The 27,781-nt window shown below is 41.6% G+C and overlaps 1 protein-coding gene across 1 annotated transcript; it reads right to left on the minus strand.

The window, feature by feature from the left end:
- Positions 1-505: 505 nt before the first annotated feature.
- On the minus strand, positions 506-27,190 carry uhrf2 (ubiquitin like with PHD and ring finger domains 2). Its single transcript, XM_080047229.1, has 16 exons — positions 26,906-27,190; positions 18,804-19,202; positions 16,846-17,183; positions 10,164-10,382; positions 9,491-9,600; positions 9,049-9,235; positions 8,505-8,628; positions 6,949-7,056; positions 6,739-6,843; positions 6,484-6,590; positions 5,913-6,075; positions 5,325-5,462; positions 4,897-5,197; positions 4,282-4,430; positions 3,502-3,600; positions 506-2,872 (listed from the first exon to the last, which is right to left on the minus strand). Exons 1-16 carry the CDS (start codon positions 27,056-27,058, stop codon positions 2,726-2,728), a joined length of 2,847 nt encoding a protein of 948 aa, XP_079903355.1. The 5' UTR covers positions 27,059-27,190; the 3' UTR covers positions 506-2,725.
- Positions 27,191-27,781: the final 591 nt, after the last annotated feature.

Genomic DNA, 27,781 nt, shown 5'->3' on the forward strand with positions numbered 1-27,781 from the left:
CTGTGCTCTTTCTCCTACTGTGACTTTTTTTACCCAATAATAAAAGGCATGTTTCTTTTTAATTTGAATAGATTGAAATAAATTGAATATAATTTGTAATTGCTTTAAAATTCACTTTCTTTACAATATGGCAAAGAAAAACTGCTTGGTGCAAATATAATACAGTGAGACCAACCTTACACCAAACATCTCTTAAAAAATGTCTTTAATGGTTTTCAATTTGATTTATTATTCATTTTCTATGAGAGAAGAAAAAAAAGATTAGTTGGCCCCTGGTCAGAGAGCTCTGATTAACGTCGCAGTAAATTAATTTGGGAGTGGGAATGGAAGTGGTCTGCTTGACCACTTTAGGTTATTAATTTCATGGTGCAGACATTAGCGTCACTCTCTCAGTAAAGAGACTTCCCATTTTTACTGAAATCAAAAAGTAATTTGTTTCGTGGAAATCTGTCAAATACAGGACAAAAAAAATAAAATAAAATGAAGCAAGTTCTTTTTTCTGGAATCCAAATATTTAATAGGTACATATCAAGTATTATTATGACATGTATAAAATTTCAGATCACAATATGTAGCAATGAGACTCCTCAGACTGGCATACGCTGCAAATGCTTGAGGTCGCCACAATGGCTGAATGATTAAAATAGAAGAGAAGCAACTAAAATGGTAGAAAAAAATGGCGCACAGAGACATAGATAATAGTAAGCATTCTAAGGGAAAATGAAATTGCGACTTTTTAAAACTTTTTTTTCTTCGATAAGAGTGCAATAAAAACAAAAAGAACAACACAGCACTGAAGCCAAGCGTCCACGAGACGTCTAAAAAAGTGTTAGTACTGTAGGTTTACGGAGGGAAGAAGACAGCAGTGAGGAAGAGAGAGAGGAGCCGAGGTCACAGCAGAGCAAAGAAACGAGGGCTATCAGCTCGCCATTCAATGCAGGGAAAGAAAAAAAAATCTTTGAACAAGATTGAGCAACAGTGGAAGTAATGCACATCACAGTTAGCTTTAAAGACCATAGTAGCATTTGAACTTGCATGTTGTTGTTGAGAAGAAAAAAAAACCTGAATGATCGGACAGAACAAGGACATCACCACAAACAAACAATACAGCCCCCCAATGAAAAGGGGGGTGGGAGAAAGTGAATGTGATGTTGTCAGGGAACATGGGGGTACATTTTCCCAACAAAAACAACTCGAGAGTTGAAACCGTTTCAGACATCTTATCCGAAAATGACGTACCTCCAGTGCAGATCAGTGCAGATACTGTGCTGTTCGTGGAATGTTTCTTTTTGTTTGTTTGACTTCCTATCAGACCTGCCAACCTTGAACATTTTAAAGTACCATATCAGCATGTCAAAAAAAATAAAATCTGCTGAGCACAAAACTAAAACTTACTATATTTCTGTGAATTACTGAATGAGTTTTTATCTGAAAAAATAAATTTGAATTAATGTAAGAACTTAATTATATCAACAGTATTAAGAGGTTTCAACAGCTTCTATGGGAGAGATGTATATAGCATGGATTTGTTTACCATGTACCCATGTATTTCTTATGTACTGTGGAAACCAGGGATTACTTCTCTTTTTTTCCACCAGATTTGTAAAGACATTTGTGTCATGACCTGCTCTACTGTTTTGTGTCTTAGGTATGCTTATCAAGTAAATACCTTTCCTTTTTTTGACTCCACATGAATTCAAATGACTACCTAAGCATGTTATGGTTGCTGCTTTGTTGGAGACAGAAATCTGCAGATGCTTAAAACAAAACAAAAACAGGACAGAGCTGCCAATTTCTGCTCTCTGCAAATGCGCTGAGCGTTTCCTCTGGTGAGACATTTGCTAATCATGTTAGCTCAAGACCTGGTGATGGCATTATTCCAGGCGACATCAGATGCTAGCAGGATGCTAGCGTGTAGTCCTGATTAAACCTACAAAAAATAAAAATAAAAGAAGTCTGCTGCCTGGCAGTGATAAAGTGCTTAGAGGATAAAACATTGTGTGCTTATTTTCTGTATTCTGTTAATCGTTGACTTTCCTAATTTTAACTTTGCCATAACAGGCCAACCTGTTTGTATTGAATGTTATCTCATCTATGTGTCTTCAGTAACCGTGTGACACTGCCAGTCCTGACCGTGTTAAACTAGCACCTTCTTTTCAGTAGTAGCGTAAAATACTGCATGTATATGAGGCAGCTCATCTCATTATTTTGGTGTAAAACTGTGGTCATCGTACAAGAAATGCGTACAGGTTGGCAGGAGTCTAATATTCATGATATTGCTGGAGATAAATTTGCACTCAAAACATTGTGCTGTGTGTCAATGTATAGAGCTACTGAACAGCACAGTGGAGGGGCAAACAAAAAGTACGAGCTAATATACTGAGGTGGCTATTAGGGCTCCCTTTGTGCGTTTTGGGGCAGGAGAAGGGAGGTTTAAAAATGTCCATGGTTTTGGATTTCAGGCTGGTGATGTTAATAGAGAAAGTCCAAGTTCAACAGATGAGGTCAGTCCCTACTGAGGTGGTTTGTGTAATGAATGATTGTTTACATAAATGGCTGTATATGAAATATACATTTTGCCCTTGGGTAAGTACAGCATGTGTGCGCAATGTGTGTTGAAAGTGGAGCTCTAGGTACTTGACAATATACGTGGGTGCGCAGGATGGATGCGTGTGTGGGCGCGTGTATGTGTTCTACTTATGAATGGGTTTTTTTTCATCGTTCCTCATCGGCCCTTGCTGTAGCCGGGAAAGAACTGGTCGAGCAGCATCTGGAGCGCAGTGTTTTGGGTCATGGCGTAGTCCTTGCCCAGGTCGTGACGGCAGGCGGGGCACGTGTAAACCTGCGCCCGGAACGACCGCTGGAGACACGTCTGAGGAGAGACAAGAGGGGACAGGAGAAGCATCACACACAAACACAAGGGCATAAATATCGATTCATGTGAATATCACAATACCTATCTTCGCGATACTGTATCGATACATGATTTTCGAAGAAAAAAAAACGATACAAAAAAATATCTATACATACGTTTATTATTTTCAAATATATTTTTAAATATAAGTGTTTCGCTGCCGCTGGTAAGACATTGACATTCATTTGCTTTCATGGCATAATTTGCACACAATTTACAAATTCTATTTTCTATATCTTTTTATTCTCTTTTTATGATACAGAGACAGGTAATTGCACAGACATAGTGTTATGTTGGATATTGCAAGGGCCATGTATTATATTTATAACACTGTTTACAAATTTTATTTCTTAATGTTTATCTTGGCCTTCCTGTATGTACATGCAGGTTTGAGTTTTTCCCTGATTGAGGCACTTGTTAATTCCTCTGTTTAAAATGCACAAGAAGTAGTACTAGGATGATTTACTAATAAATCAAGTTGAATCTATAACTGTGAAATACAAAGGCAGGTCCAACTGTTCTGAATCTGATTCAGATTCTTGCCAATACACAGCCCTATTCACAAATACATCCACTCTGGTACGGACCTTGCAAACGTTGTGTGTGCAAGCGGTGGTGATGGGTTGAAAGGCCAACTCCTGGCAGCACACACACATGAAGATCTCCTCCATCTTGCTGAGGAAATTCTTAAGATGTACACAGAGAGAGATGCGTTAAAGGAAGGAATTAATATGAGGGCGTAAGGAAGGAAATAAAAACAAATGGGAACAGTTAAAACAATAAAAAAATATTCTGATAAGTGCCATTGTAACTTTAGTGTGAACACATCCAGCTCTGCTCTGCTACGAAAACAGTGAATTATTATCCATAAAATTAGTCAATCAAAAGGGAGCTGACCCAGGAAGTTTAGTTTTGGCCTACGACAGCATCAACATCTGCTCTGTAAATCTTTCTGTGTTCTCTTTTGACCAAAAAAAAAATCTGAAACCATTAGGAAATCTAAATCAGATATTTATTGGTTTCATCGCAGCACCCTTCACATCTGCATTGATCCAATGTAATATACATTAGCTACATTTACCATCAGTTGGATAGCTGCAATTGTTACTTTAGTACACAGTGTTTTTACTCTGTCTCCTGTTCTCTTTTGATAGCCTGGTAGCCGCTGTCAATCAAACTTGATATGAACGCGCTCCTCCAGCCCGACTGAGATTAAAAAGATCAGTTATGATATTTCCCCAAAGACCCGTTTGCTTCCCTTTAATAATACTAAACTGCCATCTAAAAGACAAAGTGGGATGAATTTCATTTTTGAAGGATCAGTGACTTTCACTGCTGTGTGTGTGAGAGTTTACTGGGATTCATACCGGCCCCTCTTTAAGGTTCCCCATTGCTTCATCCCAGAGTTTCTTGTTGGCCGTGTCCTCACGGATCAACTGCTGCTGCTGCTCCGACAGCTTGAAGGTCTCCTCCATCTTCACCCGTTTAGAAGGAGGCTCTGCTGCCAGTGACGGCTCTGACAAAAGAAACACAAACAAGGACTTAAACAGGAGCAATAATCTGGACAATAAAAGACAATAATAAATATTTCAACTTTTTGATGTAGCAAACACTTACAACGGTGCATGCTTGGGGGAGATAAAGATGCTGAGATTTGTATCTTAAAAGGTGGAGTCAGTCATTTTGGAAAATGCTTGTTGTCAAAATCCCCTTTTGTCAGTGTGCTGCACGCTCTAAAAAAACTTCCAGTGTTAACTTACAATACACAGCCTAGGCACTGTAAACAAGCATGTTGCTAGCTACGGTGGGCAGTTTAGAGAGCCTAGGCTGTGTATTAACACCGGATTTTATTGTTTCGGCACATACACATTACGGACAGCTAGCGAATCGTGAGGAGATATTCACTGATTTTGACAAAAAAGTGATTTTGACAAGAAGAGTTCTCCAGAATAGCTGACTCCACCTTTAAAAAAGGCACCCACCACTATCTCTGGTTGTCTTCTGCTCTCCATTACTCTGTGGCTCCTCCTCTTCTTCCTCCTCACAGGCCATTGGCTGCTGGTCCTCCTCTTCCTCGTCCATCTCTTCCTTGATATTGTGGTTCTTCCGTGGCCTCCCTATCCGGCCAAAGGGCTTGCCTCTGCCTCTGCCTCTACCTCTACCCCTGCCTCGGCCCCTGCCTCTGCCTCTGCCACTGCCTCTGCCACTGCCACCCCGACCTGGCCTGGCGCAGGCCTCCTTCCTTGTTTTGTTAGCCATGGCCGCCTGGTAGCCTGGCGGGTACTGACAGATACACAGGGAGAGACGTGAGCACTAAGTTTTCTTCTGCATTCAAATCAGAGCCACTTCTAATACTGTTATAACATCAGAAACAGGCCAAACTGGAGACACAACGGTAGGTGTGTTTCACCTGAACAGCAAGACCCAGTTTTTCGATCCTCTCCAGTCCTTCAGGTGTCCACGGCGCTGGTTCCAAATCGTCCCGTCTCAGCAGATACCGCCACACCAGGTAACCACACTTTCCAATCTCTGGCCAGTACTTTACCACCTAAACATTTCACACACAACCACAATGACGTTAAATACATCATCATTTCATTATTGTTATAATTGCTACTACACCACTATTGTAATATTCTTTGTTTGTTATTCTTCTGTGTTCTTTTGTTTTTATTCAACTTATGCTTGTTTGTCTATGCACAGCAAGCTTAGTTCTCAAGTTCGGTTAATTGGAGGTTTGGGTCGTTTCTGTTGTGTTAAGTGTTTAAAAAAAAAAAAAATACACTGTGGGTTACTGTAGAAACAAAAATACAAATACATGTGAAAAAAATGGTTTTAAGACTTATATAAAGGGTCTAAGTTCAAGTTGTTTAAAGCGAACTAAGAAACTACTAGTACTGGCCAATATATATTTTTTTTGTATTTCGAAGCAGCTTCCATCGAAGTCGGCTCTTATTTGTTTTTAAGACTTGGTTCACAACAAAAAATGCATCTGTACCTTGTAAATACCGTCGTAGCGGTTTCCCTCCTCGGGAGCATATTTGCTGATGCGTCGACCCTTGGAGCTGCGGACCACCCTCACTGGCTTCCCTGCCCGCCAGTTCCTGGACTCGGCCCCGTCTTTGTCATTCAGAGGAGCATCACAGTTTGAGGCCAACGCCCTGCAGGAGTCACGTTTTCCAGAGTTACAGACAGAGCTATTTTCATCAAGTCTAATTGGGGATTTAAGAAGATGATCCCTCTAGCTCATTTATTTAAAGTGGATAGTTGTTGTTGTTGTTTTTTTTTTCAAAAGAACTAATTAGAATGGCCTCCATTTAAATTCTCTCCCTGGAACATAAAGGTTTCAGTTAAAATGTCATATCAGTATATTTTATTGTGACTACTTGAGCTGGCCTAAACTGACTGAGACCAAAGCAAACCAGAAGCAGCCATATACTTTCCACGTCTTGCACAGTGGTGGCTCAGTGGGCCTTACTGTTCTCCCTAAAGCGACCAATTACCTTACATACATCTGTTCTACAGGATCAAACGTGTCCAAGTGGAAGATTGTGTTTTCAGTTTCGTACCTGTTCATGTGAGTAAGGGTCTGGTCGAAAGAGTGCTCTCCGATTCGTTTGTTTCCCGAGAGGTCACGACCCCCACTGCCCGTGTAAGTGAATTCGTCTCCCCGGTCCTACAAGCGGGGGTCATGGTAACCGTCATGGTAAGGGGCATACATGACTCAGTGAACTTACATAAATCAGTCATAGAACAACACACTATCCACATAACAGAGATGAAGAAACATATAGTGAATGATGAAAATGATAAAAACAACCCACCACTTCATCCTCAAAGCCCCCAGCCAACACCAGTGAATAGGAGCCATCGTTACTGCGCCCATGGATACCACCGACGTGAGGCCTGTGAACACCTGCCTCACTCACCTGAGATGGGCAGTGACATAAAAGTTATGTACTGCCTTCATTTTATTTTTTTAAGTTTTATACATCACTAATGAATATGTGATGCACTGTAAACAAACAGCTCACCTGAACTCTGAATTTCCAGGTGGTTCCGACAGGAACACCAGGTATGGGTCCGTAGTGGTTTGAAGGAACAATTGTGCACTCCTTGGTACGCCCCACGCAGGCCATACCCTGCAATCACATCAAGACGGACCACAAAGAATCTCATGACATGTCCACGATTGCAAATGTGTTATAGATCACAACACATTTTTCTGTCTGATGTATTGGTTCAAATCAGATATTATGATGATAATGATAATGATATGATGATCTAAGGACAATAATTATTTTCCCACTTAGGAGCTCAACAGGACTTCAGAAGTGAGAAAAGAAAAGAAAAATTATTTTATTTCTGAGGGTTATACATTTGCCAAAATATGAGAGGCGAGTATAAATGCTGAGTGAGTCACTGCACTTAAATAAGCCCAAACACACAAGCAAGGCTGTTTTCAATTAGTCTACAGAGGAAGAAGGAGCATTTGTGGTAAAGAAATTAGTTATTTTTCCATTGGGGCTTCCCGGAAAGTGACCAAGTCATGCCTAATGGCATTGTTCACGTTGCACCATGGAGCATCGCGTCAGGGAGACAGCCAGAAAACGATCCACGCAATATCTCAAAGAGTTGCCACGAGGTGACTCCGAGTGGATTGTTTGAGGAAAACTATTTAACAGTATGCTCGAAACAAATAAAGACTAGCCATTTAATTTTCTGCCTCAGCAAATAACAAAGTCAAAATTTTATTTTTGCCCTTGAGGGAAGAGATACTAATGTGCTGTGACATTGTTTTTCATCAACTTCGCGAACCTGATCTAACATGAAGTAGATGTTAAGAGTGTTGTTGACTGGATCAGTAAGTCGAATCTGATCATTTGAGTTAAGGAAAAACGACCCTGTGGTTGTTGAGGCAGTGTGTGACAAGAGTATCAAAGAAGTACACTAACAAAGAAGTACACTCACAAAGAAGTACACTCACAAAGAGGTGAACTAACAAGGTCTTCACATGAAACAAGCCATTTATCTCTGATCAGGCACAACACAACACATTACTCACACAAAATATTACACGGATAACAGATGCACTTTGGGGAAACAAATATAAGTTTAAAAACTTGTAACAGTGACATCTATCTGCAAATATAATGATTGAACTAAACATGCAATGAATTAAAACCATGTAGGAAATCTAATTTTCTTCTAGTCAGTTTTGTTTGACTATTGATGACACTCAAATAGCCCTTTGGTAACTCTTGTGTTGCCTTGCAAATAGTAGAATGGACTGCTTGCAACAAATGTCAGCGTAAAGCTGATTGGTGGAAAAATGAGAACGCTTCTTCTACCTCTGTCTGGAGCATGTGCACACCACTTAAACCTGTATGTAGCCAATAGAAGAGGGCCTACGCATCTTTGTAGTGTCTTGGCATTTCACTGATGGCAGGAACCACAGGACTTTGCCCTCAGGCTTACTGCTCTTTATTCAGCGTACTTACTCTTGCACAGCAGCTGTCACTCCACCTTGTGTGTGTGTGTGCGCACTTGTGTGTGTGTGTGTAACTTTGGGCGCCCCCTTTGGTCTCACCTTTCCCCAGTCCCTTTGACTCTCAGTCGTTGCAGAAGGCATCTTGGCTTTCTTCTTACTGGCTTTGAGCTTCTCTCCTGCCTTCACAACCTCGCTGGTGTCGTTCTTACAGGTGGGACAGTACCTGTAAAAAACAAGAGGAATCGTTTTTGTGAATATTGGCAGCTGTGAGTGTGATGCAACAAAGCTCTATATGGAAAGAGATGTTTCTGGCATACAAAAGTCACTGCAAAATGAAGAGAAATGATTCTCCCCAAATTAGCCAGAAGGCAAAGACACTTAAAATTGCTTATTGAGTACCACTGCCTAAACTATTCACATCCTCATTTCTATTTTGCAGAGACATTCAGCACAGCTACTTTAAATAAACTCACACCTGCGACTGCACCGTGTCATTATTTTATACCTTAATCACCGCTTCATTAACGCTTTCGATGCACTTCAGCTCAGACTTAACACCATTAATCAACCACTTCTTAAAAATGATTACGGCGAGCAGGATGTCGGGGCCACACTCTCTCAACACTCTCTCTCTCTCTCTCACCAGTCCTCATCATCAGGGATGGTGGCCAGTGGCGGGTTGAGGCAGTAGATGTGGAACGCCATGTTACACTCGTCGCACAGCAGCTGCATGTGAGCGTCCTGCTTCCCACCGCACACGCAGCAGGAGCAGAAGCGACACTCGGCATCGGGGTCGGCCTTGCAGTGCTTACACTCGGGCCCGCTCTTCCCTGGATCCAAACGACATGAAGGAAAACCAGGAGGGGACATTTATACACACAAACACATATGGACAGAAATCAGAAATGAAGATGATCTTTAAGTATAGTCACCCCTAAAATAGACTTTTAAAGGCCACATATTGCAATTTTTCTGGTTACACTTTATTTTGGTAAAAGCCTTTATATCTCTCACAGTGCCATTTCTAAATGTGCTCTCTTCAGTGATTTTGTCTCAAACTTTTGAGTGTATGAGTTTGTGCGTACGCTTAAACTGTCCGTCTGCAGCCGAGATCGCACGAGCTCCTTGTTTCTCCACCTGGTAAATTTCATCCAGAAAATGAACTTTACAGTCCCCGATCATGTCTCCAGGACCCCTAGAGGGAGGGGGGCCAGGGGGGAGAAGAAAGAGACAAAGAGAAAGACAGAGATGAAAGCAAACCCAAAACGAAGTTGAAATTATTGAGCGTGTCACAGAGAGATTGGAGGGAAGTCACACAGAGATAAGTTAATGCTGTAATGCAAAACTTTTCCATATAAATTAATGTCGGTTACGTTCAAGCCATTGCCAAATGTGGCGACACAAAGTTGATTAAGCCTATCAGCTCCACAAAACTCTCTCTATATTTCTTAGTATGGCAGCGCTACAAACTGGTGTTATCTTTTTTAGCTCAAGACCTGGACATATGGCAGAAGGAATAAAATCCATGTGTGATCACCGTAAAAAGCTTCGCTCATGTAGATGCGCCGACAGTGTCGTTGTAAATACTCCGAATTTCTCATGGGGGGAGGGGGACGACCGAAGTTACTCACTATAGCTTTAACATTAAACACTGTCAAAGCCGAAATTCAAGAGAGAGAAAAAAACAGCATTTAACCCCCTATACCCCCTTATGCCCAACGCTAACCCTGCCACCTACGAAAGAAAATCCTTCCTCACCCCAGGAGGATCTTGACTCGTAGCTCTTTATTGGTGCGTGAGGCTTGGTTGATGACCTGAACCTCGGCGTCGAACCAGAAGCCCCTCTCGTCCGGCGTCTCCATGTTGTAGTTGACCATCACTAGCATGCCCACCTGGAGCTGGTCAAACCGCAGCAGGGTCCTGGCACGTGGCCGCACATGCAAGGATCGCATCTCCACCACACCGTTCTCTGGATAGCTGGGGGGAGGAAATATAGCAGGAAAAAATGGGCATTGAGGTGTGTGTAAATCGTTATGGCTGTTGTTCGTCAATCGGATTTTCATGCTGTGGTCTAATTATTATTATTTTTTTTAAATAAGTCCATTTGGAAGGTTTACGGTTACAGACATCTTTTCTCCATAGTAGAGATGTATGAAGTTTTTTACCTACGTCAACATAATACATTTGCATTTCATCAAACCCGACACATTTCTCACCCAGACCACATGTTGTTTGGAATTGAAAGAGTGATACAAATCCTAAGCAGCTATTCAGAACAGTGTGTTTTGGGGGGATATAACCACATGGATGGAAATAGAAACTATTAAACAGCTAAGTGCACCAAGTCACATACTGATCCATTGATAAGCAACATAAGCCTCTCTGTGCAAGTCTGGAGAAGCCCACAAAAAGGCACACAAGAGGGCAAAAAAAAAACTGCGATGATACAAGAGTATTTTTCCACACAAATGCCAGGTGCAGTTTATAAGAATATTGGCACTTGATAAAGAATCAGTTGAAAAAATTCTGTCCAGATCCACAGTGTGCGACCTACAGACCTGTATCAAGTTTATTTTGAGGTGAATTTAGCCCTCTCTGATCTGCCATCTGTCGATGCTGAATACAGAGTGATATGGAAATATGGTTATCATCAAAAAACGATTTGCTGCAACACAGGTCTTCCTTTAGCTAGAAAATTGACTCAAAGCCAAAAATACTAATTAACGTGTTGATTTTAATGTAGACGCGTTTTACTCATTATGTCTTCAGGATAGATTTTTATTTTACTACCTACACTCTCTTCTGCAAAAAAAAAACTTTCAAACGCTGTACATTCTCAATGACCTGCCTCCACATACCATGACATACAAAACAGCCTTCTGAATGGGTTTTAGAGCCAAGGATTAAGACAGATTCCCTCCACTTTATCCAGATAGAAAAGAAAATGTGATACAGCTTACACTTTACAACCATTGGCAAAACACTGTTCTTAGTAGTTTAGTCAAATGTGGACCAGTCTCTGCCAAATTGTCATTTCCGTAGAGGCGTGAATCAGTCCTCAGTATTTTTCAACAGTCTCTTGCCAAAATAAAAATCCCTGGAACTGGAGCCTCTGTTTAAAGCGGAAGCAAGAGAGAACAGAAAATGTTCATCATCCTCCACCACCATAGCAGCGCCATTGTAGTCTATGCACATTGTTTGTGCTAGTTTAACAAAGTCAAGTGTTTAAGAAAACTCCAGTCTGGTTTCATCAGGCTCAACTTATCTACATCCTGAGCGTCGTTTCTGTGAACCGCTGTCAAACCAGGCCAAACAGCAGCAGATTGAGGGAAGGTGACTAAAGACAATTCCCGGCCAAGATAAACAAATATGTAGCAACAGCAGGGTTTACACTGAATAAAACATCCACATATTTCCGATAACATGTGACTATTTCGTTAGTGCATGAACCAAAAATAGCAAGAAACTAGCTAGTCTTTTACAAGGTTGAATGGCAACAGTATGACATTGCACGCTCTGTACAAGTTTAATGTCCCTCCTTTGCCAAAGGAAGATTCTGGACGTGACGTTCTTGTCCAAAAAATCATGACGTAAAGTGAATAAGGATTTACTGCACAGGTTTTTGGTCTGCCAATCATCATTTACTGTAAGGATCAGGCCTGACTTAAAGATGAATTGACAGCCTGTTCGCTTGCCAATCGCTGGAATTACATGTACGGATCAACAAGGTGTTACTGCTGAAGTTCACCTGCACATTCAGGTGTTCTCACACAGTGGGAGGTGAAAGGGGATAGTTGGGAATTGTGTGTGTTTGTGTTTTGGAGGGAAAGCTCAGCCTCAACTGGGCACTTGTTCAGGCAGCCTTCAACAACCAACCATTGATATGCAGACTATAGCATCTGACATTTTAAGATCATATCCAGTTTGATTATGTTCTACTTATGCTTTACCTTTCTTTTTGAGAATACTGCGTTTCATTTGGCAAGCCATTGTAAAGGCGGACTGTGAGAGCTGTAGCATACGGCTAGCATACTGCCACGAAGAGGAGGCTGGGGCACAGTGCAGGGATTTCCTTTTTTAGGCCCAAGGGATTACCAAGTTTTTTGGGAAGAGTGGGCTGGGTGAATACACACACACACACACACACACACACACACACACACACACACACAGGCCTTGGAGCACAATGGGACTCAGCATGAACAGAAGGGGAACACAGAGCAACACAAGGAGAGCAGAAGGACCAGAGTTTAGGACCACACAAGTTCACAGTCTCCGTCATGTTTTACACTGGCTGGCTCTACCTTAGGCGCACCTACAGAGAGACCTTGTTAAAAATGAATAACCATACAAAATAATAATATTTGAAAATGTCTTAAAAAGCCATTGACATAAAACACACAAGCAAAATATATACAATGATGAGATAAACAGGAAAGACTGGTTTGTAATGTGTTAGGTCATTTTGGCCCTGGCAACAGCTACCAAACATTTTGGCAGTGATTCAAGATTAGTACATGCAGCTGCCCTAGCTAGAGGGAGGCTACTCACTGTCGTTGCTTTTACCACTAATAATGGTGTGTGTGGTGGCCATTGATATAATTTCAACTGAAAGGTCTTTAAACCAGTTCTGGACAATTCTATGAAGCTAAATACTTTTAAAGCTAGGCAAGGTAACCACTAAATAAAATGATACAAAGTAAAAAATATGCATTCATATAAACCAATTAAGTCATATTCGTAAAGAAACCTGTTTTGGTAGTTCTGAAGTAACTTGTTGCAAACTCTGAAAGATGTTCTATACACTTTCAATTTCAATTCAAATTCATATCACACCTACTCCTTTCTTACACAATACATAGTTTTTCTCTGAAACACCGCTCAAGTTGCTCCACCTGCCGATATCCCACACTGAGCTCTAAGTCTGAAAGTCTGAAATTTTTTCCGGCATCAATAAATCCCTCCATAGAGTTAACTTGACGTTCCACCTACGCTGGCACTGTGTCTAGACCCCAAGCCTGGCATTAAGAGTGAAATGTAACTTTCCATGGAGCTGTGGGAAGGAGGGAGAAAAGACTTTTATAGACACAGAGAACGTAAACGAGAGAGGGAAATCATGTCAACACTCTTGACAATGCATCGTGAACCTAGACAAAAACGTAGAAGCTTATTTAATCAGTTGTAAAATTGAGACAACACGACTTATGGATAGAGGGGCTCTCTACAGTCTCCTTTGTTATTATGAAACCATCATTAGCCCTTTGTGTGCTCAGCCCAAGTCTACGGCGAAAAGGGAAGAGGGCAACAGAGAAAATTAGAATTTCTCCATATGCTGATAAGCAGCCGAGTTTGAAATACTCTGACACTAAACAAGCTGAATATAATTGCTTCAAAGCAGTGAAGGAGAATAACTTCACTGCAGTCCCTCTTAACCTCGGATTTGTTAGTAATTGAGGCCAAAATGTGAAGGTGCATCTTTAAAAAAGAATATGTATCCAAATGACAAAGTTCAGTCATGTGATATTAAAAGATAAGCTGTGGGTATTTAAGACCCAATTTGCAGATTGTTAACCTGAATCCTATTATCCGTATGTGACTCACTCCATTTCTCCAAAATCCATGTAAGCTAACTCAAAGGCATTACATGATTGTATTACATTCTCGGCGGTCAACAATGCACCTAATAACCCTGTTAACATGTACTGTATATTGTATAGTGGTGCACTAGGTTTAAGTGATTGAGCGAAATGTTTCTGTTGGCAAGGAGTTTGATCATATTTGAAGCCTTGAATGGCAATGAAATATAATATTTATATTAATTTATAGAATTAATCGGCCAAAAATATCATGAATAAATTATTACATTTTAGTGGAATTAGGATTTTTTTTTAAAGCACGTATTCTTCGTCAGTGTAGGCTTTGGCTAGCCTGGCGCTACCAGACCATCGTACTTAATTTCATTTGTACAGAAGGTCTGGAAGTGCTGTAATTGGCAAACGTTCACTCACTTGGAGGCGGGTGTCTGTTGAAGTTTAAAACTATTGGATCTGCGCAGTGCCACTCTGGATTATCCAACCAATCGCATAACGTTTGGTCGTGAGCCGGCTGTTGACGGTGCGTTCAGGGAACTCGGAAATTTCCGACTTCACTACATATTGTAGTCTATGGATCTACCGGTACCTGGCAACGGTAACTTGCTAGAGCCTAACGTTTAGTTATTTGGATGAGAAAGGTTGTAGGCGTCCATACTTTCCCGAGCAGATGCACTGAAACACAGACAGGTCGGAACTCGGAACTAACAAGTCGGAAGTTTCCGAGTTCCGAGCGTAAGGGAACGCAGCAGTCAACTGAAACTGGAGCGTGACTTCGACCCTCATCGTTCTCAGCCACTTCCTCTGTTCGCTGATTGGATACTCAGAAATCTGTTCGGAAAAATCTCACTAATACGCCCCACCACCAGACTGACTACTGAAGGGAAAATGAAATTTTGGCGGAAGTAGGTAGGCGGGCGGAGCCAGGCTAGGCTTTGGCTTCGAAGTGCTTAAATTGACAACATTCTGAGGCACCATTAAAAAATACAAAATGTCTATTTGCATATAACAAACATAACGAACATCAATTACATTTGCCCGTTGTATGTCTATATACGCCGGTGCCCTCTCATCAGAGAATCTTAAACATATGCTGCGCTCGCACAGCTGAGATTTAACAACATAATGAAACCGTATCTGAGTATCTTGTTACGGAACACACACACACACACACACACACACACACACACACACACACACACACACACACACACACACACACACACACACACACACACACACACACACACACACACACACACACACACACACACACACACACACACACACACACACACACACACACACACACACACACACACACACACACACACACACACACACACACACACACACACACACGTCCCCCCCTTTGATTCTCAGCTTCATTACTTTCTGGGGAAATGCTGTCCGGAACGGCTTCTTCGCGCAAAAACATGCTGGTTCATTTAGCAGGTCGCAGGTAGGTGTTTAATGGAGGTGGAGTGTGTGTGTGTGTGTGTGTGCGCATTTGTGTGCGTGGGATGGCAGACCAATCTAACCCACCCTCCATTTTTTCTCAGGCAAACAAAATAATGACACACAAATCTGGAATGGCGCTCAGGACAGAGGGGGACACTACGCATTTAGTAAAAGGCAGGAGAGAATGTTAGACAAAACTGTCACTAAAAACACAAAGCTGGCAATCCAGCTTCTTTTGTAACTTTAGCTGAGGCTTCTCAGCAGCACACAAAAGCTGTTTTTTCGTACTCATGACAGTTGGTGAAGACGCAAATTGCATATTACTGTGAAGTCCTGGGTTTCTCTCCCTTCCCTGCCTCTCAGCTAACACATCAAGCAAATTAGGATCATATGGAGAAAACAACAATCAGAATAAACAACAACAAACTAGCAGATATATAATTAAATCCATTCCATAAATATAAAGGACACAATAAAGTGTGTGCACTGAATTGTCCCTCCAGGAACTCTCCTGTCCAGTTGCAAATGATAAAACAAAAAATAAAAGAAGATAGAACAATAGAGAATACCGGGTATTTGAAAGAGTGCGAGTCAAAAGCGAGCAATGCCTGCCTAAAAAGAAAACACAATTACTGCTCGACAGCCCCTTGATACATTTTCTCTGGCATAAGGCACGCACGCATGCACAGGGAACACACTATGACAGACAGAGCGAGGAGGCTACGTCTCACCGGTGGCATGTTCGCTGCAATTACAGACAAAGCTGAAGGAGGCAAGCAAAGAAGTAATGCTCCTGAGAACCCGTGGGTTACCATGGAAACGTGGGCTTCTGAATGAATTTGCTGGGGGAGAAAAAAAAGAGAGCGCCAGAGAGAGACAGAGAGAGCGAGAGAGAGTCCAAATTGTAGCATCAACTACACAAACCCCCTCTTCTCCATCCGCTGGACTGCCAGGAGAAAGCAGAGGCTGCAATTCCCAACGCACCGAACCCACTGTTACCGATGCTCGCAGGCTCTAGTACCATATAAACAAACACACACACACCATGTATTTATGTATGTTGGACATTTTTTTTTATCTAGAATGCCACACCGCAGCAGCATGAGGAAAAACAGGCATAACTAGCGAAGAAGGACACATTTTTTGCTCTGCAAAGATGCACCCACGTATTGACTCTATTCTATTGGAGCCACGGCACTGCGGATTCCAATCCTAAGCGACATTTTATCATCTAGAATGATTTTCGTTCGCCGGGTCAAAACACTGCCGCACTGTGCATGGTGCAGATGTGTACTCAAAATGCCAAAAAATCCAGACCTCTGCAAACGCAATCAGTTCAGCTACAGCAGGAACATTCCCCCAGCCAGCATAATGCGCCCTTCACTTACTCGTCATATTTAATGTGGTAAATAACGTCCTCTTCTCTCTCCTTGGTCTCTGCTGATGCTGTGGCGGCCGCAGAGTCCGCCTGAGAGGTGGAGGCTCCATTGCTCTCGGAGCTTAAAACAACATTGTTCTTGTTACAGTCTGAGGTTTGGCCCTGGCCGTGGGCCTGGACCTGAGCCTGCTCGGCCTCCAGCTTTCCATTAGTCCTTTTGGGGGGCCGGCCCACCTTGCCCTTGGTGGGCGTTATTATCTGTCCTTTGGGAGTGCGTGTCACATGGTCGATGCAGGCCTCAAACCAGGCGCCGATGCTGACGTCCCTGCAGTCCACCAGCTCGTTAATCTGAGGAGACATGAAGACAAAACATAACACCTGGTCTCTTTCCATCCCATCTGGCTGTTTTTAAAAAAATGTGCCACACATCATATCATTTAAATGAAAGTATCAGATTTTTCTAAGTGTTTTTCCTACCCTGGGTAGTAGCAAATTCTTACAGTAATTTAAGCTGATTAAAACTGAGACTATTCTGAAACCCTCCGTGTGTCGATTCATTTCACATTAAGCACTTCAACATACCAACACCAGGGGATTACCAACTACATTACCATGCAAGTCGCTATAAATTGATTCGTTAGACTAATCATGTGAACTATATTAGCATCAGAGGTACTTGTTAAAATGCAACAGCAGTGCGAATAATATAGTACCTCTTGTGTTAATGGGGTTGAGATATGCCAAAGCATTAAATTATACTCTTATTAATTCTTTGCATGAAAGTTATCCAACATTAAATATCCTAGTAGGAATTATGATGTTAATCTCTCCAATTACTGTGTGCACACATTTTTGACATGTATGCTTGGTATAAGTGTCATCCATGGCCTTGTTCTCCAATTTGTTCCTTTGTGAAAACCACATAAAATATGTCTGCATTAAATGCTGTGTAAAAAATAAAAAAAGGCAAAAAAAGGGGGGATGTGATGACCTTGATATCCAGTGACGTTACACAATTTACAACTCCTCTTCTTCGTCACAGTGTTGATCTACCAGGTTGCTGGGTTGGATTTTTGCCCATTAAAAAAATTATAAATAAATAAAAAAGGAGTCAGCCAAGTCCCACAAACGTATTATAATTCTCAGACAAGTGGGTCAGCCAGCCAGCAAAGCTCAGCAGATTGTTAAGAGTGCTGTGGACACACCAACATATGCAATTTGACTATTCTCGTTTTAGTTTACAAAATCATCTGCAAATGGCTGTTTCTTATGTGTGGTTTGGCATGTGGCTGGTAAGCACATGCCTGTGTGTGGATGTCATTAGTCCTAATAAATGAAAGGCATTTCAGGGTGTCAGACCTACAGGCAGAGCACTTAACTGGTGAGAATGGAAGATTACATTAAGGATCAACACATTCACTAGTCTCTCACACAAGGACATGTTCATCAATACAAGCTGCAGAATACTGTACTAGTAGCAGTCTGAGGTGCTACAGCAGAAGACAGTGGGGAAAGGAATGAATGACTGCTGAATAGTAAAAAAAAAAAAAATGGGAAAGGAAATTAAAATCATAGTAATATTTCTCGCTTTGTTCAAAATATTTCTGTTAAAAACTGCTGTATAGTATTGAAAACACATCAAGGAAGCCATAGTCACTTGCTCTGCAAAAACATGCACACTCCGAATTTCATCCAAACCAAATTATGCCAACATTCAATACCAAAATTAAATGGATTGCATATGGGGGGAGGAGGTTTCAACAGCATTGGAGCGCAAGATACATTTGGTTGATAACTTGATTTGACATTAAAACAAATAAGAGCGGCCCTGCTCAAGAATCTCGGGCAGTGACTTTAGCGTGTGGGGGGATGATCTGTAATTCAGCTTATAATAGTCAGAGCATCCAGTTCCATGTAAAAATCTTGTAAAATAGTTCCTCAGTCAATATTCACACTCCCCATCCTCACCTTGTAGACACCGATTCCTGGGTCGGCTAGTGTGTTGTTTCTGCTGGACGTTGGGGGCTGGGTGTCTCTCTTCGGACTGGGAGACTTGAAGCCATTTTTGGTGCTGGAGGGGTTACCGGTAGCCACGGCGGCGTCCGGCTTCGTTTCGTTAACACTGCTGGCACCGCTGCCGTCATTGTCTTTATTGGTGGAGGTTTCCATAGCAGCGAGCGAGGCGGGAGCCGGCGATTTGCGGCTCTCTGACCTGGAGTCAGTGGGAGGGGCTGAACTGCAGGCCACAGCAGAGGAGTCCTTCAGGGCTGCGGGGCTGTCTGGAGGGTCCGTCTGTGAGCGGATCAGCAGCTGCACGATGTCGTTGAGCCCCACGTTGTAATCAAACAGCGTCTGGCCATCTTCCATCTAATAAGAGTAAAAAAAAAGAAGAAGAAGAAAAACACGGCCTGTATGATGAGTGGGCACAGGAATACAGATGCAAGAAGCCATACTTTTAAATAGTGCTGAAGCACACACATAGTTTTATTTATTAATCCACTGATCTCTCATCTAGTCCACAAAATGTCTTGAAATGGCTTGTCTTTGTCGTAGTCATTAACCTCATGACATTGCTTTAAAAATGCAAGTAGATATATCTAAAAAGCTCCAACAAGTCCTTTAAATTGTTTTAAAATTCTCATCATCTAAACCCAAAGACAGTGTTTTTGTACAATTACACAAAAGGTCAATAATGACAATTCTTTATTAAATTCTGCCCCAAAATGTATTTTCAAATAGACATCCATTTTAAATTTGAAATGAACACCCCTGCGCCACGGAATGCCCTCAGACAATACACTTGGTTGTCAAGGACAAACAAGCAGGACGCAACACAACACTGACTGTGATACATACAGGGGACGTTAAAGATGCAGATGCAGCACTTGAATCAACATGTCTTCAACACGCTAGTGTTTTTTAAGGATGTTGCTCAGGTGTCCACAGCAGTGTGTTCATAACATAGAGTAATTTTGATACATATAAAAAGGAGGGGGATTTTTTTTTTTTTTTGGAACAATTAGCACTCATCACTGGCAAGGTGTTAATCGGCACTACTGACTGGCCATGTTTGTATTTGTTTACATATCCGGTCAAATACTAAACAGATGCTGAACCGCGACCACACTCACACCATATCTCACACAGTTTTTTCCCCCCCGAGAAATAGAAGAAATGAATGCATGCATTAAAGTGATAGGAGATGAAGCTGGGGGAAAAAAAGAAGAAATGACCGGGTTGCCATGACAACCAAAAGAGAGCACACCCCCACCAACACCCCACCTAAGCACCCACCACCCCCCCTCCCACCCCCCACCCCCCATGAACCTGAATGTGTACACAATCTCTGTCGACACCAACCAACCGCCACCACAACCATCATCAGCTGCAGCACCTTTTTCAGGCACATAGGCGTCAGAAAATTGTATTCTCTGTTAAAAAAAATAATGAAAAACAATCTCTTGAAAAAAAAACTATTAGGGGCCCATTAGAAACCGATCTGTACTCCTCTACCGCAACCGATCTTCTGTTAAGTATATGGAACAGCTACTGCCTTAGGAATGGAGCTCATGGCACAGACACGCAAACTCATTTTTACAGACATCAGCTATTCATTTCAGCCCCACAACCCCATTGTGCTGGAGAGGCGAGCATGGCCGCCACTCTCACTCGCGCTCCCCTTCCCCTTCTTCGTTATTTGACAGCGAGGAGGAGAGCGGTCGCAGGCATAGCGGGAGAGAGCGCAATTTCCACATCCCTCCCTTCTTTTTAATAGTCTCATGAAATTTAGATCAGAGGAGCAGTGGTGCAAACACACCCACAGTGGGTTGCAATACTCACCTGTCTGTCTGTTTGCCTGTCTGTCTGTGGAGGTCTATCTTGGCATTTCTTTGTCTGTCTCCCTGCCTAAAACTCTGTCTTCGATCTGTTTCCAGTAATTGTCTATCCTCTTCTGCCTTGTTCATACTGTGTTAAGAACAGGCAGAAAAAAACATCCAACACAGACAATGATATGGCGGGTATAGCCTCACTGTTTGGAAGTACTGGGTGGATGGACTGAGAACTAGTACGCAGACAGACCTGAGAATCCGAACCACATAAAGTGGAATTTCACGCACCGTGCCAAACCTCATAAATGATATCTGGGCTGTAGCTGCTTTCCACAGTGTCTCCATTGTGTGATAAGCAGTCTCTCACTGCGAGGTGTAACCTCCCTGACATCAGCAACAACCAGCCGCAATAATCCCTAACACAAAGAACCACAAACCAAGATGCTTTGTGTATTCACGGAGATCAACATCTCTTTGACGGAAATATCGGCGATTCAAATAGCATTATCGAGGATTTGACATTTTCTCCTACATCATAAATAATGCAGAATAATAAAATAAAAAACACGTTGCTTCGAGTATCTGGGAGATTCAGAGCATGCGTCTCAAAAACAAAAGCTTTCGAATAACTAAAAGACTTTTGACTTAAATGTTTCTGTAAAGGCTTGAACCAATCAGATTCAGAAATTTGTGGCAAACTGATGGCAAGGGTGGGTTTGCTTGCATGTGCATCCCGTAGTCCAGTAGAATAAAATGAACACCTGTTCTTGCACGAGGCCATTTTCTCTGTTGCGTTTCGACAGGCAGTCTTTCAAAGACTAATTGCCCACTGTAGGAGTCACCAGAAAGAATAATGTCAAACAAAAGACAATAGAAAAACCCGTAGCTGCTGAGATCCTGTAAAAACATTTCTGAACTTGACCAAGATAAATGCTGTCAGGTTTAGCCACGCATATTCATATTCTAAATCAGTATATCAGTGAGTTTTGGAGCATATCTGTTAATCTCACACGCACACATACAGCCAAAAATGTCTGTTATAGGGTTCCATTATTGTGCTGTCTCCAACATGCTGTCAAACAGTATGTGATCACTCTGCAATTAAAGTTCCTAAGCAACACCGACTTGGTATCTATGTGTGTGCATAACCATGACATAATACAGTAAGCCATTAAGTGAAGGTGGAACCGAATTGAAGAGTAAGAAATAAATCACAGAACCCCACATGGCAGAGAGGAGGCTTCATAGCAGAGCAGAAATTAGCCTATTTTGCTCAGACAGGACATCCAAAAGCCCTTACTCACTCCTACGCTTGTTTTCTCCTTCGCCTTCCTCTCCGCCTCCACAGGCCGCCTTAGCAAAGAGGCGATGCAAAAATAGGTCATATTTCCAAAAACAATGACATGGGGCGTGTCTGTGTGCCTCCAATCGACCAAGCATTCATCTTCCTCATTCTTCCCACAGTCATTCAATCTTTTACCAAAAAACGTCCACTGTTAATTAGCACAAATTACCTGAAAAAGGCGAAAGGGGTTTGTTTGAACTGGGGTTGTTTTTTTTTCACTTCTGGATGTCAGTTCCTAAAAGCTGGTCATAAAAGATGTTTTTTATTTACCTGTGCAGAGATCAGTTTTGTGAATTTATGATCTTGCCCAAATATCTTAAATTATGAAATGGTTTAAAAAATACTCACACTCCTTTCACTACATCAGGCAATGTTTTTCAAAATACATCCAAAATCGATTATTGGGGTCTACCACCTCCACTAAATTTCTATGGAAGAAGTCTATACATTCTCAAGCATTTCCTGCTGCAGCACAGAGTGAGTTGTTTGATGCTTTGTCATTAGAAGGAAAGAAAGTAGGACAAAATATAGTCAGTAATAAATAACCATTTTACTGCAAGCATGAGTTTGCAGGCTAAATGTAAATGTGATCAGAGTTCAGTAGCATTATGATTTTCAGTTATACGTAGACAACGACTTTGAACTACATTCATAGATATTATTGAGTTTGGCTTATAGATTTCTTTCCAAATCACAATTGCAAATAGTTTGTTGGAAACATCACTGGTGTTAATAGCCCTCTATCTTGATCAGAAATAAAAACTTATTGTAGAATGTCTATTGTCTATTAAGAAACCTTACACCTAACAAACTTGAGACAATTTGCAGCATAATTATTTTGGTAATCCAAGCTAAAGAAAAAAGACTTTAGGGGAAACCCCACTATTCATAACTCAGGTATAGGAGTTGACAGTTAACGGGTAGGACCTATATGACCACTAACAAGGCTAGAGCCACTAGGTTAAGAAGAGGCAACACTATGAAAACCTGGGAGTGCTAGAAACCTGCAGCTGAAGTCCAGGTTTAGGGCCTCTCTTTGTGTTTGCTCTTTGTCCAGCATATCCGTCGAAGAAGGGTGCGACAGTGTAGCCTACAAGCGGGGCCGCAGCCTTCTCTGCTTGCCCTGAAATTGCCTATGAAATTCAACAGCTTACAGCAATACCCGGAGAAAAAGACATCAATCGAGGAGCCACAGCATTATGTATGTATTATCAAATTGGAACGATATCTAGGTCGAAGCAACTGTCTGTGTGAAAGAGGGCAAGCCAATAAAGCTTTCCTACAGGCCGACAAAAGGCAACAGCTCGCAGTGGACGACGGCCCAAATATGCAAACATGAAACATGTTGCTGGCTCGGTAGAAAAGAAAACACAAGTGATTGAACAACAGCCTTGTATTTGACACACCCACATTTAATTCAAGCTGAGCTTCAAACCCCGTAATAATATGGCAAAAGAGTTAATTTTATATAAGTGAATGAGAAGTCTTACACAAAAGTGAGCGTGGACGTTTAGCAGAAAGGCTGCATCTACAGTGAAAGGTGTGTGTGTGTACGTGTGAGGGTGAGTTTATGTCTGCTCGTGAATGTGAGTGATGTGATATGTTGTTCAAAGTGAAATGGAGACACAATGAGGAGTGCAGAGGCAAATTGAAAAACACGTTTAAAAAAAAAAGAAGAAAAAAAAAGGGAAAAGTTGTGCGGCTGCTGGCTAGCGAGTCCCTTCCAACTGAAGGGCAAGCATGACTTTGAACTGGTGAGGCAGCGTGCGCAGTGAGCTGGAGGGAAAAACAAGACGCCATTTTGAAAAGGGAATTAGACTGGAGTTATTCTGCTACAAGTCTAAATCCTAACAGAGCGCAGGCCCCACTCAGAGCGTCTAAAGGCAATAGCTAGCGTACGTCGCATGTCACTGGCTCATTCTTTGCATCACTCAACACCATATGGAAATCCCCTAATCAACCCTCCCCACTTGTTTTCCAGTAAGAGTAAGGGAGCATGGGATTTGCTACACAGACAATAGCCTTTTTGCAACAACAGCTCCGACACTCCATGTCAACTCTGGGAAAACAGCAAATGAATTGTTAATAATGAGAAACGTAAATCAACTACATTGTAACGACTGCTGTTGAAGAATAACAGCCTTGCCCTTTTTTTGGTACTGTGGTGTTTTGATTATATTTGTTTCCTAGGAAAAATATGAAGAATGCACTCAAAGGAACTGGTGCAAAAGGCAGCGTAACACAATATCTCCAAATCTCTTGTTGTCATAATAATGGTTTGCCATTATTAGGTTCCAAGTAAACCATTGTTTTTGACAAGAAACACATGTGCTGTTGCCTACAGAGATAAATACAATAGCACTCTAGGCATTAAAATATCTCCTTGACCAAACTGTTCTTTCCCTTGGTCCTGCAGTATGTGCAGTACACAAGCAGAGAGAGAAGAAAAGTCAAGCATTTACAGCCTGTACGACTCATAATTGAATGACTTCATTATCGTTCAATTACACAGCAGGAAGTAGGTTGGACAACTTGAAAATGCAGAAAAGGGATTTCTGGGCCCATTATACTGCCTGACACATATGAATGAAGTAAAGTGTGACTAAATGTAATCAATGTGAGATCAGCACATCGTGCGGGTTGTTTGCTTCCCGGGGGCTTCTATATCCCTGGCTGAGACATACTGTGTTAATATCTGCTTATTTAATGGACCGCTGGAATACTAAATAAATCATGGCAGCAGTGACCTGCCTGCAGTAAACATCTTCCATGTTCAACTGTAACAGTTGTAGTAACAAGTGTGTGTGTGTGTGTGTGTGTGTGTGTGGTAGAATAGATCATAAAATATGCTTGTGTGTGTATGTTCAAAGAGTAAACCTACAGGTTTTTAGGCTGCATGTGGCCGCCATGACACACACAAACACACTGCCCCAACAGCTCCATTTAATAAGAATATATTTGCTTCTAACATGATGTGGGACAGAGAAAGGGAAACTAACGGGATAAAGGTTTAACGTAATACATGAATCATTGCATTTCTAAGGCAAAATGGTTTAACTATCGGTATCGGTGTATGAGTGTGTGTGTGAATGGGTGAATGTGGTAAGATATGTAAAGCGCCTTGGGGCTGAGAAAATCGGCTAGAAGGCGCTATAAGTCAAGTCCATTTACCATTTACCATTTAACAGTGTGTGGAATTGCCATCCAGGACGACCACCAGGCTAGTGAGTAAATATTCCAGCCTGGTTGTAACCTTAAAACCAAAAGACATCTGTTGACATTTATAGTCTAAACGTGGGCTTGCACAATTATTGTGTTTTTTTGCACTCATTTCCTACCAAAGAACGTGACACAGTCATAAACCAGAGCCCTGAGCCTGGTTTGTTTTTGTTGTGTTATAAATTATCTCAGTCATAAAGTAGGATTTAGAATGACCAACAATCATAATCTACTGTATCAGTCAATCTACTGTATCAGTCATACAGAAATGAAATCCATGAAAATTCTGATGCAAAGGCAGCATTATTCCATATTGGTGTTAAGCGATAAGCCAGAATTGTACAGTACAGTTATCACAGATTAGTAATTAAATGTAATATCACATTTAACATTCAAAATGACAGCACTATTTAACACCACATGATACAATATTAAATTCATGTTGATCCCATTTTTCTTATTATGCTAGAACAAATTCTCAAAAATATCAGCACCAGTACTGCTGGCAGCAATTGTGATCATAATTGGATCACAACGTATCCATATGAGAAAATGTATATAATACAATTATATTGAGAAACAGAATGCATGGGAGACCTGTAGGTCCTATAGATCTATAGAGACATATATAAAGTCTTACTGCATTACGGATGTTAATCATACAGGTATAGGGTAAGGTAAAGATATCAAAAAGATATTAACTTTATCTACCTCTTTTTTTGGTGGAGTTCAATTTGAAATTAAATTATTAATAAAAAGATTTATATTGTTTTATAAATTGAACGGGTCATATTAATGTGCAAGTTAGATTTGTCAATTTGTTAATAGTCAATGCCTTATGAAACCAAATTATATTGTACACAAGTGAGGCTTAATGTTTGAAAACTGGGTTAAAAGGAAAAAATGTAAAACATGCCTATGCACTGCATGCAGAATATGTCACTCAATGATCTGAATCTGTTACACAGAGTGTGCACTACTGAACTGTTAGTCCATGAGTTGACAGGTGGGCATCTGTACTCGGTGTACAGTATACATATCATGTTGACGCCAGTGTGTAAACAAAGCTACACTTGCTTTCAGATGTCAGGGCACGTGGAACCGCGAGTCCCCTCCACACCTCAAATGATCAATAATAACATCATCATAACACCCCACGTGCACGAGCCTAAATACTTATTAATGGGCTCAGTACAGTTTTGAGCAGCTGGTGCCACATTTAATGTTATACCAATTTACTGGCAGTTCTGTGAAACTAGTTTTAGTGATGCGAGCTGTGTTTGTACTGCAATAGCCTACTATAGTGTAGGCTACATGTGGTAACAGAGGACGAAGTTCTCTTTTCTCGCGCGCTACAATGTAAACAAACGTCGAATGTCTACGGCGGGAAGGCATTTGTTGCATGCACCTCTCCTCAGCGCAGCCCAAACAATGTGCTATATGCCACCATAATGCATGCAACATCGCCGTTGTTTTCCCCCAGGGGGGCTGGCACACCGCGTACCCCGGGCTCTTGCGCAATGACTATTGGCGAATTCCTATCAAAACAGGAAGCTCGCATGGGTCCAAAGCGGCTACAACGCCAATGGACCAGCCACTCTCCACCAGCATCAAACCCTGCCAAAGCATCAAAAAACGACATTTGCATGTCGAGGAGGCACAAAAAAACTGTTTACCTGCTTCCCTCGGTAGAAAAGGCGCTGCTGATGTGGGCTTACATTGAAGATAGCCTGTATTTTCAACCGTAAAGACTCAATTTTGGTCAGTCTAGAAAGATCCTCAACGGTTCGTGTCTCCTTCCCGTCAATAGTGCGAACCTGGATCCACATCGTCGCACCCGCCCTGTTACGCCTCAAATTAATATCAGAATAAGGGTTATACGAATGCAAAATTTGTTTTCCAGGTGGGGTCAAAGGAGATGGAAGTGAAAAATATTTAGGGCTCCATTGCGTTTTCCTCTGCAGAGGTAACGTCGGACTGGCTCGCGCAGGAGGTGTCTCACATGAGGTCGCGGCGCCAAGCAGCAAATCTCGCGAAACAACGTTTGAGCGAGCACAGTTTGCCGTTAAAGGTACAGCTACCCCTGTGAAAAAAAGAAAAATGCCCAGCCAATTCCGAAGGCCTTTACAGTTAGCTACAGTAGTAGGCCCCTAGTCTATGTAATTAACATTCTTCGAAAGAGCAGTCCTTTTTTTATCTGTCTATGATGCAATATTCGTCAATGTGGGTAGGCCCCCGCCCCTAAAATAATATATATAGGCTATCTAAAATAACAAACTGAACCCTCAGTACTACAGCTGAATGCAAAGCTGGATTCGTGGTAGTGCCATATAGGCCTATGGTAGGCCTATATTTCGAGACAGCCTGCTTTTAGTAGGCTTCTTACAAATGTAATATATTTAGCCTATTTAAAAGGCCTACTTATTACTATGCTACTTTTTTTCTGCTGCTCCACTACATTGATGGGGAAAAACTATATTGTGCCTTTGACACATTTTTCTGACAGTTACTTTGCACATTTACTACCCGTTTACAAAATATAAGCTAAAGCT

Source organism: Ammodytes marinus (assembly GCF_949987685.1).
Source record: "Ammodytes marinus genome assembly, chromosome: 18".
Classification (NCBI taxonomy): Eukaryota; Metazoa; Chordata; class Actinopteri; order Uranoscopiformes; family Ammodytidae; genus Ammodytes; species Ammodytes marinus.

Bases quoted from the DNA above. Each gene is read 5' to 3' on its own strand.
- uhrf2 (XM_080047229.1), bottom strand. From the start codon at position 27,058: ATGTGGATCCAGGTTCGCACTATTGACGGGAAGGAGACACGAACCGTT. The intron at 10,383-16,845 runs GTAAGTGAAGGG...TCCTCCCCCCAG, and splicing joins TACCACATTAAATATGACGA to CTATCCAGAGAACGGTGTGG. The intron at 4,431-4,896 runs GTGGGTGCCTTT...TTCTTTTGTCAG, and splicing joins GAAGACAACCAGAGATAGTG to AGCCGTCACTGGCAGCAGAG.